At 32.8% G+C, this 17,078-nt stretch overlaps 1 protein-coding gene across 2 annotated transcripts in view; it reads left to right on the forward strand.

The window, feature by feature from the left end:
* LOC113523279 (scavenger receptor class B member 1-like) overlaps nucleotides 1-17,002 on the forward strand; it is an 88,383-nt gene extending 71,381 nt beyond the window's left edge. For both annotated transcript variants that reach the window (XM_052893019.1, XM_052893018.1), the window contains 7 exons: nucleotides 622-766; nucleotides 5,173-5,373; nucleotides 6,636-6,863; nucleotides 9,509-9,623; nucleotides 10,250-10,400; nucleotides 11,697-11,838; nucleotides 12,863-17,002. In XM_052893019.1, coding sequence (XP_052748979.1) covers nucleotides 622-766; nucleotides 5,173-5,373; nucleotides 6,636-6,863; nucleotides 9,509-9,623; nucleotides 10,250-10,400; nucleotides 11,697-11,838; nucleotides 12,863-13,549 — 1,669 coding nt within the window. In that variant the 3' untranslated portion in view covers nucleotides 13,550-17,002. The remainder of the gene's footprint in view (nucleotides 1-621; nucleotides 767-5,172; nucleotides 5,374-6,635; nucleotides 6,864-9,508; nucleotides 9,624-10,249; nucleotides 10,401-11,696; nucleotides 11,839-12,862) is intronic.
* The last annotated feature ends 76 nt before the right edge of the window (nucleotides 17,003-17,078 follow it).

The following is a 17,078-nucleotide window of genomic DNA, read 5'->3' on the forward strand; positions in this document are numbered from 1 at the left end:
TATATATCATTAATGTGGATTTGCCCATGTGAATGGAGATAAAAAGTATAGTTTCGCGGTAAGATACTGAAGACCATGTAGATTTGATGGTATTGCCCAGTCTTGTTTTATATTTAAATGAATTTTGTAATAAAGAATATGTAATTGTAAATTTAATTTATTATATTCATTATATTGTGACATTTATATGCATGTAGTCTGTAGTCAATGTTGTGTACGCCTGCTATAGTTATGCATATCAGCTACATGCTACACAAAAAATGTTATTTAATTTATGTATAATATGTACACTGTTGGTGTGCCTAATTCGAAATAAATAAAAAAAAAGTATCTATTTTAATTCTTAATGAAGAAATTAAGAACATTGATCTCTCTACCAAGGTTCGTTCAAGTTTATCATTTACAAATCGTTCTGTTTTTATCTATAAGCACATTTCTGGAGATTGCTCTCATTGAAATTTTATCAAAATCGGTTTAGTTTTTAAATTACAATAACTGTTTCTGTCATGGTTTTCTTCGGTGTTTTTCTTTTTTTTTCTGAAACATAATCTTTTAGTTACAGAGAGGAATTCAGACCCGAAATGGCTATAAACTAAATTAAATAATATTCTTTTTTTACAGAGAGGGATTCAGGCACGAGATAACCAAGTTCAATGACAACGGTACAATGTCTGTGATACCGCATCACCCACTCACTTGGATGGGCAATATGTCTGAAGGGCACAAGGAGAACGATATACTGTTCTTACCCCATATTGCTTTACTAGTAAGTATTAGCTCAAAACGATTTGTCCTGTGGTCCCAGCATAAAATGGGTCACTCCTTCCTTTACCATGGGTGTCGTAAGAGGCGAATAAGGGAACTTAATAGTCGAAGGATGGGCAGCTGCGTACCTCTTAAAATGTCGCCAAAGTTTAACTAAGGTTGCCAACCCGCCTACCAAGCAACTACTGGCGAAATCCCCCTTATGGGTAAGTCCTATGTTCAACAGTGGACGTTTAATGATTAGTGACATGATGATGTGATGATAACCTTGATAATTCTGTTAACAATTATTTGCGATTCACTCCTGTCTTGGTCTTATTTTAATTCTGCGACGATTGAAGGAGATAGCTGCTTTTACACGACTGTACAAAAAAGGAGTGTAATATCTTTATTGTATGTGAGTCTTTTATTTCACCATAACTTCTTAATACCTAAAAACATATGGTATTACAATAAAATCCTTAAATTAACCCGAGTGATATAACTTTTATGACAGATAACTGTAAATTCTTTTAAATTTCAATGTGACAAGACAATTGTGTTTTGTTTTTTAAATTACGGTGCGATATACTTGTTCTTTTATTGCGAATTTTAAATTCTAATTTCAAATATTTTAAATCTAATATGTCCATAGAGCATTCGTGCATTTTATTCGTTTTATTATAAAAATGCATAATTTATGGGGTCGTTTTTTGCGCGCCAAACTAAAGTTTACCGGTCCACTTCAACGTGCTAATAAATGCAGTATCCGTTTCTATAAATATACTTCTAGAAACATCCATGAATATATCAGAAAAGGAAGCGAGTGATCTGACTTAGGTATATTTGGATAAATTTCAACTCATCTGTCGCAAGAACCGGCCCAATGCAGAATGCATTGACGATGCATTTTAGCAACATTGCTGACATTTTCGTTTCCCAATGCGTGTTGAAAACCCAAGCTTTATGGATATGTGCCTAATTCTGAATATTTTAACGTTTAATGCAAGTCTCATACATTGCTACTGTAATATATGTAAGTGTTGGTACGCACATATTTTTATTTTTATTATGTACCTTCAATATATCTGTGGTAGCAAACTCAATAAGCCAATCCGCAAGAGACAGTCTTTGATTCAATACACTACAGGTACTAACATACGTTTCTACTTTTCCAAAAATAATACGCTATTAAATATTTTAACTCCGTGTGTTAATTTTTAATACAAACATATTTTTACATACATACATACATACATATCTGTCACGCCTGTCTCCCATTAGGGTAGACAGAAACAATGGAACGCCAAATGCTTCGATTCAAACAAACCTCTTTCGCTTCTTCCACATTTATCAATCTTTTCATACACGCTCGCCGGTTACGGAACAACAACAAGTATTAAAAATGTGACGTATCATTTACGTATGTTTGTAGCTTATGTATTGATTAGTATTGATGTTGGTCGTACAGCACTCGTGTACTTTAGCTGCCCGCTAACTACATGCTTTCCAACTGTATTGGGTTAACTGCAAGTAATCTCTCCTAACTACTTAAGGAGTAAATTTCAGTATCTTTTTGAAACTTACGAACATAACCTTCGTTCCAATAATACTGTCCAATTATCTTTCCCCTCTCACCGTACTGGTTACGCTTCAAACTCTTTTTTCCTACATTCTTCACGACTCTGGAACGCGCTTCCTGATGCTATTAAGAGACTATCGACTAAACCGTCTTTAAAAAAAACGTTCACGCTTACTTTTTTACTTTATCCGAGCAGTAAGCGCTTTATATTATTCTCAATTTCGTGTACAATATAGTAAATGTCATATATGTGTAAGTATATTTGTTATTCATATATATTTATTCGTTTATATATGTAATTTTAGTATGTATGTATATCAATAATTACTAATACCACATTCGAGTATTCTGACACTTCCCTATGGTTGACTGGGAGAGAATGCTTTTAGCATTAAGTCCGCCATGTACACATATTTGTACTAATGAATAAATAAATAAATCTCTGTCAAAGATAAATCCACCCTTGCTCACAATATTTATAAATGGCTGGTCTGTTTTTCTTGCGTAGTGATAGTTTTATGGTATAAATTTCATTTAATGTAAATTATAAACTTATATACAGTAAAAAAAAATCTTATATACATACAGCTGTATACTAATTATTATATTTTCCACATGTCGAAATACAAATGTTATGTCTAAATGCTAAATCATGCTATGTAGACATGTTTTTGAATTGTACCCATAAAACCATAGTTACCTATATATAAACCTAACATGGTTATAATTTGTTATGTGTGCCTTATCAAAATGAATAAATGTATTTTACTAATTACATCTATCTATTATATATCTATGTAATTTACAAATGTAATAAAGAATATATACAATATACTAGTCACATACAATATATAGATAAATACATAATAAATGAAACAATAAATGAAAATATAAATCTGTAATTAATTGAATTTGAATTAACATTCTACGTATTTGGACTTAATACGGGTGTGTACAAGAGAACCTGTCTGTTTATTGCGAAATACCAACTGTCTAGTATCTTGTTTGCAGTGGAACAGAATCTCCCAAGGTAAAGACAAAATATTAATTTCGTGCAACTTCTAGAAACAACGTCCTTTGAACCGGTCTCAGAAAGGACTTTTTCAATTCGACTATTTATATTTATTTATTTATAGCAAAGTAATAAAATACAAATCATAAATAAAATAAATATATTATATAACACAAATAAATTTATACTCTAATAAATACTCTGCATAACATTCATTATATTTAAATTAATAAATTGACAGTTTTAATTTATATTAAAACTGCAAAGGTTCTTGGAAGATATCAAGGTCACTACATACATAATTATATTTTCTACATATGCATATATAGAGTTCAAATTTATTTACATTTTGACATTTGAATATAGTTAATTAATTATTGATATATATATTAATTATATACAAAATTATATATATATATATATATATATATATATATATATATATTATACAAAAATATGTATAAAATATAATCTATCTATTATACACGAATACACACCTTACATCTACGTATTATAAATATCAAAAACAAGTCCTTAAAAAAATACTTAAAGACATATAGCTAGATACGTGACATTTTATAGAACAAAGAATCTAATACACACGCAAGCGATGTCGCGGGCTAAAAGCTAGTTCTCTATATAATTGATGTAGACCGAATGTAAGTTTCAAAAGCTACTCATAGTTGAAAGCAATTTCAGTTTGAATACCAGTCTATCACAATAATTTATTATCGCTTATAATTTATTATGATACAAACGTAAAATCATTTATTGAAAATATTATTAACTCCAGGCTTATGTTTGTATATATTATACAAAACAAACTTGGATTATTACAACACTGTTAACACAACCCATAGTGCTGTGGACTCGAGATGTTTGTCTTGACATTTTGTGATCACTCAATGGCCAGTTATTTGCGATTTATGGTATACTCTATACAAACTCTTCACTAGTAAAATGTAAATTTATTCATTTACCCTATAAATTTATCCTTTACACTATACAATTCAGCCGTTTATTGTTCACTGTTAAACATAAACCTTACCCATAAAAGGAGTTTACCAATAGTTGCCACACTTGTCAAGCGGATTGGTAACCGCAGTTAGGCTTTAGAGATGTTTTAAGAGGGATGCTACTGCTCATCCCTCTACCTATTTTTTTTAATGGGTGATAATGAAATGGCAACCCTATCTGCTCTATCGGTATACACCGGCGAGGCACCAGTGAAGGATGATAGGTGAGGATGAAGCAGGTCAGTTAGCCTATCGTGACGAATTCAACAAGAATTGTTCACGATGGTTTCCAGGGGGAACCACGTGGAGGTTGACCTAACAGGGCAAGCAATGGGACTGTCAAATTCCATTGCTAACAATCCCTTTTCCTCTATTCCTCTACCTATTAAGTTCCCTTAGTCGCCTCTTACGACACTCACAGTAAAGGAAGGGGTGGCCTAGTCTATGCCAGGACCACACTACTTAATATTTACTAAATTACTTACTTATTCCTAGCTAATAAAGTTCTAGTAATAGCTAACTGACGAGCGTCGAGGCGGAAGGGATTATTAGTAATGGAGAGGTTAGTCCCCATTGCTATTAATATACCCTATCAGGTCGACCTCCACGCGGTTCCCCCTGGAAACTATCGTGACTAATTTATCGTTTGATTCGTCACGATGGACTAACTGACCTGTCTTTTCATCATAGCCTATCACTTCTCACTGGTGCCCCGCCAATGTATTCCATTAGCGCAGGCGAAGTTACCATGCCATTTTCACCCATTAAAAAAACCTGACGAACGCTTATATATATAACTATTTTATTTTTATTTTCAGAGTATAGCAAACGTCGTAGCTCCGAAAGGTTTTGTGACACGTTTTGGACTGAACAATATCATCACACTCACCAACAGCCAGCCGCTTGTGAAGATGACAGCCCGCGAATTCATGATGGGCTACGAGTCCAAGTTGATGACCTTGGGCAGCACTTTCTTACCCGGCTGGATCAATTTCGATAAACTCGGCCTTATTGATAGGGTAAGATTTTAGTTTTACATCCATTAATTGTAACTGACATTGTATTTTTAAGACCTACATTAATAATTGAATTTTGGCCGCGTATAAAAACTTTATATATTCTTTATTACACTTGAACAATACATGCGAAAATTAGTTTAACAACTTGTTAGCAAGGAAGGACTTATCTCTGAAAAAGATCTCTTCCAGCCAACCCAGTGTAGTTGGAGAGAAAATAATTTAATTTGGCTAATCTAGTGCAGGAAAGGTACCGGTGAAAATAATGTAAATACAACAAGCACAAATTGTGAATAAATATAAAAATAAATAAATAAATACGTAAATAAGTAAATAAGTAAATAAATAAATATATATACATATGTATAAGTGCATAGATTTATCATGTACTATTGGTTAAAAGGTATGATTTCGGTCTTCTCTTGAAGGAAGTAATGCTTCCATTACTATCCTATCTATCTCTACTGATCTCTACGACTATCCCGTATATCATTTATGCCTTAAACTGTTCTGTAAGTTATATATGTGCGTGAACAAGTACAACTTGTAAAAATTCATTTTCATTTGTATAAAGTAACAGCTGAGTTATTTTTTCTTGGATGATAATATAATGGTAACCCCGCCTGCACTATCGGTATACACTGGCGGGGCACTAATGAGGGATGATAGTTGAGGATGGAAACGCAGGTCAGTTAGCTCATCATGATGAAAATACAGCTGGAATTAAGAACTGTTTCCAGGGAGACCGCGGGGAAGTCGACCTTTTTTTTTATACAACTTAGAATGGCAAACATGCTGACGGCCTACCTGATGGAAAGTGGTAACCGTCGTCTATAGACATGAGCAATACCATAGACATAACAGAGTATACTGTTTCGCCCATGATACCCCCCATGCGTTGCCCTTCCTGAGGACTCAGGTGTTATTCCTCTGTACCCAGTAAATTCACGCCAAACCTGGCAGGGTACAGGCTGTACTGACCCTACAATAACTAGTTGTAGGGTCAATAGTTTTCAGTATTTGCCACCCTTGGCAGGCAGATTAGCAACCGCAGTTAGGCTTTAGAGATGTTTTAAGAGGGACGCTACTGCCCATCCGTCAACTATCTTTTTTTCTTTTAAAAATTAAGTTCCCTTAGTCATCTCTTACGACACCCACGGAAAAGGAAGGGATGGCCTATCCTATGCCGGGACCACACGTCAAAACTTATTTGACATTTCCAGTAATAATAAGACACTTTTTATATTTTTGATTCTCCTTTTCAGATGTACGATTTTTCTGGCGATTACGAGACGGTCTTCACTGGGGTACATGACGTTCGGTACTCGGGTCTCATCGACACATATAGAGGGTCCACTGACCTCCCCCAGTGGGAGGGGAAGCACTGTTCCAACGTCCAAAATGCCTCTGATGCAACGAAATTTAAAGGAGGACTGGGAAAGAATGACACACTATTGTTCTTCAGGAAGAGTATGTGTCGAAGTGGTATATTGGTATGTATTTCTATATATGGTATATATATATAATTAATATAAGCTTTTATCCGCGATTTCGTCCGCGTGACCGTAATAAATTGAAGTAACCTTCTCCATCCCATAAAGTACATGTATACTACATTTCATAGTGATTGGTTTACTTTCACATTTACATTTTTATTTTATACGACTTAGAATGGCAAACAAGCTGACGGCCCACCTGATGGAAAGTGGTAACCGTCGCCTATAGACATTAGCAGTACCAGGGACATAACAGAGTATACTGTTTCGCCCATGATACCCGCCATGCGTTGCTATTCCTGAGGAATACCAGAGGAATACCACCTTAGTGGTGGTATTCCTCTGTACCATGTAAACTCACGCCATATCCCACCCTTCAAACCGAAACACAGCCATGCAAACACAACTGCTTCACGGTAGAAACACGAACAGGACAGAGGTACCCAAGCAATCGACTTTTGTACAGTCTCCCTCTGATAATTATAAAATTAGTAAAGATAGACCTACCTAACAACTACTTAGAATCTACTACCACAAAACATTGTCCTGTCCAAAGTACATTTTTTCTTTACCTTAATCCGATCTGTCATCATCGTCATACCATCCTTTAACTGTCCACTGCTGAACATAAGCCTTCCCCTTGGGAGTTTTGCCAGTAGTTGCCACGCTTGATAGGTCCAATTATTCATTGCTAACATACACACAAAAATTCAAATCTTTCCTTTTTATAATATTAGTGTAGATAAACTTAGCCTAATGTACATTCTCAGTTAAATGTGAGTATATATTAATATTGATTCTCTTATAGTTTCGCTAATCTTATGACTAAAAATTTGACAATTACCCCCACCCATTAGTAAAGGGGGTTCCCCCCTCCATCACTAATGTGATAAACTGTATGATAGCGGAGCAAATGACAAACTTCTGAGGTAACAAGCATAAAAAAAAACAATTGAATTAAGTATCACGCAGTTTTTTAAAGTCGATTGAAAATTTACCCAAAAGACGTGGGAACTAAAATTAATTATAAGTCTAAAAATAAATCGTATAAATAATACGAGATTAATACATAAATAAATAATAAATAATATCTTATTAAGTATGTGAAGTACTTTTTAAGATTAAGGTATGACGAGGATGAGATATCCTTATAAAAGCCTCTAAATAAAAAAGATAAAATAATACTAATAATACCAGATAAAATAATAATAATAAATAACACCGAGGCCTTTTCTCGGCCACAAACGCGTTTATAAACAATTTTAACGGGTCGTTAAATTTTATAATTAACGTAATTTCATAACAAACGTACGTAGCAGTAATTGCATACTGCATTCATTTTGTAACGTCATCTGATTGTTTGTTGCAAATGCAATGTATTAACTTAATTTACAGAATAGGTGCATTTTTCTAGAATTATAATAATAATTTTTTTATACAACTTAGAATGGCAAACAAGCTGACGGCCCACTTGATGAAAAGTGGTAACCGTTGCCTATAGACATGAGCAGTACCATGGACATAATAGAGTACACTATTTCGTCATGGACGAAACGCGTTACCCCTCATGCGTTGCCATTCCTGAGGACTAAGGTTTTTAATTGAGAAACAATTTGCATTTGACGACTAGTAGATATTTTATCTCTCGGTAGTGGACTATTTCATTGATTTTTAGTAATTTACGCGAATGTAATTTATACGAAGTACTGGGCAAGAAGTTAGTATATAATTAAACATTATATCCAAAAAATCGACTTCTATTGTAAAAAGAAAAACAGTGATTTTGTTTTCAAAACTAAAACCGATTTTAACCGATTTTTTTTTGATAAAATTCCTGTGGGACCAATTTGAAAAAAGAATTTTCCAAATACTCGTAGATTAAGAACTGACGGAATTATAGGAAACAAACACAAAAACGTGCAACCGAATTCAGCGCCACTTTCTGTCTGAAGTCAGTTGAAAATAAATAAAATTCTTACCGTTTTAAAACGTGAATACGTACAAAATGTGTTTCTAGTAATAAACATACAACAAACAAATAAACTACATACAGTACTTTATCACAAGTATATCTAGTTTTTTATAATTATCATCAATTACCATTATTAAGTAACAACACAAGACGTAAACTGTGAATCATAATCGCTTGCGCAGGAAACGGTAAACATTTTTTAACCGACGCACGTCAAGAAGGAGGTATTAAATTGAACTGTATTTTTAAGTGGCTTCAAAGAATAAGGAAATCTCCATTTGCCTCTATTAGTTGTATGCACGTTACGTTTTTTTTTTGTGGTCTCTTGTGTTTTCTTCCATTTTAATTTTCTAAAGATTAAAACCTCTTTTCTATCTTTGCCAGTTTGAAACCGATTTTGATATTTATTTTTATGAATGATAAAGTCTACTCCCTTGTTCATCTCGTATTAATATTATGATGAATAAAACCTTTTTTCTCTATAAAGCAAAAACACATCAAATACGCGATTTAAAATCATGTGTATAAAACACATGGTTTCGTATTCTAAATTCAAATATTATCATTTTTTTTTTAATTAATTTGGATTTATTATTTTATAACTGTAACCCAAGTACTTAACTTTTTTTTTAAATACCATTTATTGAAAATTTTTGTTTCTTTATTTCAGATACCAGTGGAAGAAGGCGTAAAGAGTGGACTAAACGCATATAAATACACATACCCTGAAAATATGTTGGACAATGGGCAATATATTAAGGAGAATAAATGTTTTTGCAGAAAAGGTAAATAAATATTTATTAACATTACAATCAGTCATCATCATTAGCATCGTATCAGCTGAACATAAGCCTTTCCCTAGGGGGGCTTTGCCAGTAGTTGCCACGCTTGGCAAACGGATTGGCAACCGCAGTTAGACTTTGGAGATGTTTTAAGAGGGACGTTGCTGTCTTATCCCTCGCCCTTCCCTAGTCGGCACCCATGGGAAAGGAAGGTGTGGTCTATTCTATGCCGGGACCACACGGGACAAAATAAAATCAGTGTTATTGTCAAATCTCCCCCTAAAAGTAATCCTAGGAATTTAAGTCATGTTCATGTCGACCGATTTTGATAACATTTCTATGGAGCCAATCTGTAAGTATATCCTTTCAGATAAAAAAAAAACTCTGATCGGTTTATAACTGACGGAGTTATGAGGTAACAGATATAAAAAAGAAATATTACCTCTTTAATACCTTAACAGAGAAATAACTCCCTTCTTTTTAAATTCAGTTTATAAATAAATAAATGCCAACAGATACTAGAAGGAAAGAAAAACATTATTTAGTTCTCAATGTCGTAATACGTTTCATTATATTATATCTAAATCGTCTATATTTCATAGATAGTCATCGTGGTGATATGATTGCAGGCAAATGTCTTCCCGCCGGTCTCATCGATGTGACTGACTGCTACTACGGGTTCCCCATCGCTCTCTCCTACCCACACTTCTACAAAGGGGATGATATACTCTTCAGCAAAGTCGAGGGTCTGACTCCGAACAAAGAAGAGCATGAGACCAGGTAAATATTTAATAAATAATAAAAAATAAATTACATGGCGCCTTTTTATCTTAAACTATCAGTTAGCATCAGTTTGCACTAAGAAAACTAGATAACTGATATATTTCTTAACTAATATTAACTTTTGGAAGTTACTTATAAATTACTATAATAACAGAGAATATATTAAAAATTCAAAATTCAAAAATCATTTATTCATGTAGGACATTTTAGCCGCTTATGAACGTCAAATTTTTACATTATAATTTTATTTTTTTCCCTACCGTCCAGTTCGGTATATAGATCCATAATAAAAACTATTAATTAGGATTTGTTGTCCGTCCGTCAAGCTGTCTGTCAAGACTCTATTTGATGTACATGAAATTAATATCATGTACTCAGGTCTGCAATCTCTTAAGGTAGTGTAAATATCAAGCTTCTGAATCGACACAATCCAAAGATATGGCCTTTTATGTGTCATTTGTATCGCATATTTTGACATTCGCAAATAGTAAAACCCTATAGGATACTTCCCGTTGACTTTGAATCGTGAAATTTGGCAAGAAGCAATATTATGTAGCACAAGTAAAGGAAAAAATCCGGAAACTATAAATTTGTAGTTATTTCACAAAACAAATTTAAACTTGATGATTTTGTACGGAACCCTCGTTGCCCGAGTCCGACTTACACTTGGTTTTTTTATGCAACTTAGAACAGCAATCAAGCTAACGACCCACCTCATAGAAAGTGGTAATCGTCGCCTTTAGATATGAGACCTATAAAATCAAAGACAGCTAAATCCAAGTCTGTCAAATGTTAAGGAAACTACAAAAAACTAATATTTTGTCAAGGATATGAAACGATATTCCATATTTTAAACCAGATTGAAAAAAAAAAAAATTGAATATTTGTAATAATTTGCATTTTAATTAATAGAACTTTTAATTAAGAGAAATATTTGAGTACAATGTGAAAATGAAATCGATTTTCCTCATATGAACAATGCCATGGGTATAACAGATTGTACTGTTTAGCCCATAATACCCTTCATACGTTGCCATTCCTGAGGACTAAACTGTTCTACCTCTGTACCTAATAATTCATTAAATATATTAATTGAATGTTTGTATTTATTTTAATTTTATTACGAAAGTGTTTCCATGATAGTTTCAACAAAACATAGCTGTCTTTTCATACAATTCTATTAAAATCATAATTTGAAGTCCACCGCAAAATTGTAAGCATGCAGTTTTTGCAAGAAAAAGTCCAATGTACAGATTTTGTGACCCTAAACAATTGCTTGTCATTTTCTTGTAGCTTCTGGATCGAACCGACCTCTGGTTTGCCTCTGGAAGTCAGCTCCAAAATGCAAATCAACTTGGCCCTAGAAGACTTATCAACGATTCACAACGTCGACAGGTTCTCCAATATGTATCTACCGATGTTGTGGTTTGATATTGTAAGTATAATATTTTATACAAATTCTAACTTCCGGGTGGTCCCAGCATAGAATGGGACACCCCTATCTTTACTGTAGATGTCGTAGTCGCCACTAAGGGGAGGCTTAATGGTCAAGGGATGGGCAGCAGCCCCTCTTAAAACATCACCAAAGCGTAACTGCTGTTCCCAACCCGCCAACCAAGCATGGCAATTACTGGCAAACCTTCCCTAAGAGGAAGGCCTTTGTTCAACAGTGGACACTTAACAGCTGATATGATGATGATGATTAGTTTTTTGCTGGTTACTTTCTACACGTGGATTTAAGAAGCAGGAATGAAAAATTATAAAAAAAAATACAGGAGCTCGCTCCAACCATGCTCCAGTTTTGCACATAGCAATACATTTAGGGATTCATTTTTATTTGTATACTTCTATACTAATTAATTAAATAGAAAATGAAAAATACAGATAGATCTCTATTGACATACATCAGTGACCACACATGACATTCAGTGTCATAATTCTCATCATGTATTCTAATAATGCCGTACTGATCAGTGTTACTAGCAATAATATCTTTCCATTAGCTGGCAATGTTGTGCCGACGTTGGTAACACAACGAACACGTTTAGTTGAAAACATTTTTCTCTACAGTTCCATTATTTTTCACTGATTATATATCAAGATGGATGATGAGATCACAGTGTAGGACAACCCTCTATTAGATGGAGTGACGACTCAAATGCATTACACGAAGTCAGTGGATGCAGATGGCTCAGAATCGTTTCGTGTGGAGGATGACTACATTTAGCAGTGGAGACATAATAACTGATGTGATGATGATGATGATGATGATGATGATGATTATGAGAGCTTGATAGTTTATTCATTATGTATTTTTAGTTTTTATTATCAACATAACAAAATTTCACTATAAAAATCTTTGTTAGGTATATTGGTAATGTCTTTAGCACTATTACCAGCTGGATCTTCGATTTTTTGCTATTCTAAACAATTATTAAAAAAATATATTTATTTTACAGAAATTGTACTCCTTGACTCCATCATTGGAACGACGATTCAATTTATATCTGAACATCTTACCAGTCGTCGAGCGAGCGGCTATGTACGTACTCTTCGGCATCGGGACCTGTCTCATCTTCGCCACCATCTACAATCTCACTTTCAAGATCATGTTTAAGTCCGTCAACAACAGAACAACAAGAAATATCGTTATCGGAAATCAATTTAGTTCTAATGAAAAGAAAAACAATAACACAATATACTCGCCCTGCGAAACACCCCTGAACGGTGTAGATTCTGATAGTTCTGATACACAATTCGATCCGGAGAGACGTCCTTCTTTATTAAAAGTTCACGGCGATAGATTAAAGGAGCTAAGCAGTAAACTAAGCGATAAAATGTACGATTCCGTGGGCACAGTCAAAGATATAGTTATGGGAGAACTTACACATGTGAAGAACATTTTCGATAGGAAAAGCTCGTTAAGGAATGATGCCAATGATCCATACAAAAGTGATTCTGGTGAAGAAATGATTCAGGGCTACAAAACAATAAAACAGTCAGACAGTGATGATGATTGTAAATATTTAGAAGTCATCGACGATGGTAGCGAGTTCGATACAATAGATTTCGATACTAACAATAGTAAACGCTTAAAAGATTTAGAGCGACGTGACAAAGAAACTATATTACATATAAAGGAATGAATGAATGTTGTATGAATTGGTTTGAATTCTGATATGATTCTGTCATTCACGAGTGAGAGTTTGAGGCTAAATCTTAGAAGTGTAGAATAGGTAGAGATTTTAAAGATTTAGAAATTAGTGCGAATTGCAAATCACAAATTAACAAATTAGACGATTGCAAAAATAATAAACTCTTGCTCATTTTTTAGGTTCATGAGTCATTGTTTGTACCTAGTAGTCAACTATTAGTAATCCATAATTATTAATATAATTGATTAAATCAATTGTTTAAAATGATTGCACCTGCAGGTGCAATTAAATTTTGTTGCATTTATATTATTCGTATTTATTTTAATTAAATATTATATATTTTAATTTTATGAACATCAAAATTAATATCATTATAAAATTTAGATGGATATCTAGTTATATATTTATTTATTTATTAATATGCTTTTATACATTCACTTATAGTTTAGATATTAGGTTTTTATACTTACAATGTATATTAAATCTATTTAATGACGGTATTCTCTCATAGAAGTCCAGAAGGATTATCATTAATCCTAACATGGCTTCGTGCTGCATTTATTTTTACTGCCGTTTTTAATATCATATTTTTATATGTATTTTATTATATTTTTTTAAATTTATCATATATTTTAAGAATATTTAAAATTGTTTGTGTATATAAGATGTGTATTTTAAATAATACTTACTAGTTAAAACAATTATCTATTTAGGATTATATAAAAAGCAATGTTATTGTAAATTTATTTTCTACGATATAGGTAATTTTAAGGTAGGAGTGATATCACAGAATACTTAATGTGATGTACCCTAATCGTCCTCATATTCAGCTACTGAGGGACCTTGTAAATATTTTTAGTTGTTTTATATTGAACATTACAAGCTGTGCCCACGACTTCGCCCGCTTTTTTAGGAAGAAAAACTTGCCTAGTTATCTATAAAAAATGCTAAGTTAAAGCCAAATTTTATAATAAAAGAGCCAATAAAGCACTAAGAGGTGATATTTCTAAGATTAGGAAACTAAGGGGGATTCTTATTATATATTTTTTTTTTGCATTAGTTTGGGATTTTTGGGAGAATTTATATATACATATAGTGAAAATAATTATGCTACGATATTCAAAATCTAGCATGGGAATGTAGAATAGGATTACTCATAAATTTCTAACTCGTATCTGAGCCCGATCCAAAATGAGCCTTATAGTAAGGACTTAAAGTCCTTAATCGAAGATCAATAAATCGATAGATAAAGACATTGACATGGACGCAAGGAGTTACGACAGGAAACTGCTGTACCTATAGAAAGTACCATACTGATTGATGCTGTTTTAATATTTAATTTTACTAATAAATATTACTTGTCATTCCCCCGGTCCTGAAAAAAATATAAACCACATATGTCCTATAAATCCTTAATCTATCGATTTATAAAGCATCAATCCCTAATCCAGCCCAGGCCTCAACTCTGTTTGGCATATAAATTCAAACCTCCAAATGACCGTGATTTATAACCGATCTGCTTCGTTTTACCAATCAAAACGACAATTATGTCGCAATGAATTTTAAATGTCCATCATTAACCTTGGTATTTACCATTTTATATTTCTAATCAGAAATAAGTATAGGTATGTTTAAGTTACTTTAGATACATGACTGATGTTCTTACTTGCTCAACTATTCGTAGCATTGTAGTCTTAATACGTAATACTAGTAACGCCATCTATCGGCAATATTGATTAGTATTTACAAGTGTTGCAATTGTAAAAATGTGAAATATGTATATAATATTTATATGTTTTTGTCATATTCATTTTTTATAAATTATAAAATTTTCTTGCTATGTTTATTTATTATTTATATACTATTCTTGTATTCTAACTTCATGTCAGGTGAAGAAAAGCTTACAGAACGGCCAGAAAAAAGTGAATGCCAAATGTTTTTATAATAATTACTCATTGTTAATTCGTGTTTTATATATATATATATATATATATTCAATATCCAATATGTTTTGGATTTAGAATTCTTAAAACATATCCAACACATTTTTGTAAATTAAAAAATTTATTATAATTAAATAAAATTATTTTTTCTAATTATACACTCTCGCTCACACTCATTCATACCTGGATTATGTAAAAAATATAAATTTTCTGTCCTGTAAAAAACTTTAAATTTCCATTAGATTGAAAAATTTTAAAGTTATTGTTGCCAGTACTTGTAAAATAGACTATTGCCGATAGATGGCAGCACGTGTTCGTGGAGAAACGCTATATGTAAGATTATGGTTGAAAAAATGGGATATATTCGAATTTATATTATATTATATTTGTTATCTTTTAACATGCTTTTACTTCATCATCGTTATGTCAGCTGTTCACTGCTGATCGTAAGCCTTCCCTATAAGTAGAATTTTGCCAGTAATTGCCACGCTTGGCAACGGTTGGCCGGTTTAGCCGGGTTGGCAACGACAGTTAAGCTTTTAGTGATATTTTAAAAGGGACGCTGCTGCCCAACCCTAAGCCATTAAGTTCTCTTAGTCGCTTCTTACAACACCCACGGGAAGGAAGGGGTAGTCTGATATGATGTGTAGACTTACCGTTTTTAATGCGTTTTTTACTTTAAGGCTGGTTTCATTGGGATTGTTCTTAGTAGTTAGACTACAGTAGTTAGATTCGAAGGCGTCTGCTCAAATATTACAATTAAATACGAATTTAAACTCGAAAGTGATTTAGGTACATAGAGATTTCTTATTTGATATATCCATATTCGATTAGTAACAAAATCAACGTAACCAACGGTATATTTTAACCCTTTGCACTCCTGCCTAACTCATAGAGGATACCGATAACTCCAGCACTAAACTAGTTACATACCTATGGTGTAAATAAAAAATGGACTCGTTACAATAAAACAAAACGTTTATTTCTTAGCTATTTTATAAAGGGCGCCGAGTCAGTAAAACAACGTATCGCTGTAGACGCGACAGTGGATTTAATGTTAACGTTTTAAAGTCGCAAATACGGCGACAAAGGATTGCAAAGGGTTGTAACTTGTACGTACCAAACAATTTAGCCGATCTTGTAATGTCAATAAATTGACATCCAAAAAGTCGTTGCAGTTAATCGTCATAGTCGTAGAATACTGAAGGATCTTTATATGTAATCTTTGTCAGATCCGTCGGTATTCTACGACTATGATACGTAATCAGTTTAAACAAAAATGTATTCACTTTCAATTAATAATTTACGTTACATTAATGTACATATTAATTAGAGATAATGTAACTAATTAATTATGTGTGTATATTTGAATAATTTGTATTGTAATTAAATAATTGTTTCATTTAATTAATTAGTTAATTATTGTATATTGAGATTGCCCTCTTGTAATTGGTGAGCCGCTATGAAATTTATTATTGCAATAAACACCGATTTTAATTAATTTTATTGTTTATTCTTTAACTCTATTCACCTTTAATTTTTAACAAATTTCAAATAAGTGTCTCCATACAAATACT

Source organism: Galleria mellonella, unplaced genomic scaffold (genome assembly GCF_026898425.1).
Source record: "Galleria mellonella isolate WM207_F2 unplaced genomic scaffold, CSIRO_AGI_GalMel_v1 utg172, whole genome shotgun sequence".
NCBI lineage: Eukaryota > Metazoa > Arthropoda > Insecta > Lepidoptera > Pyralidae > Galleria > Galleria mellonella.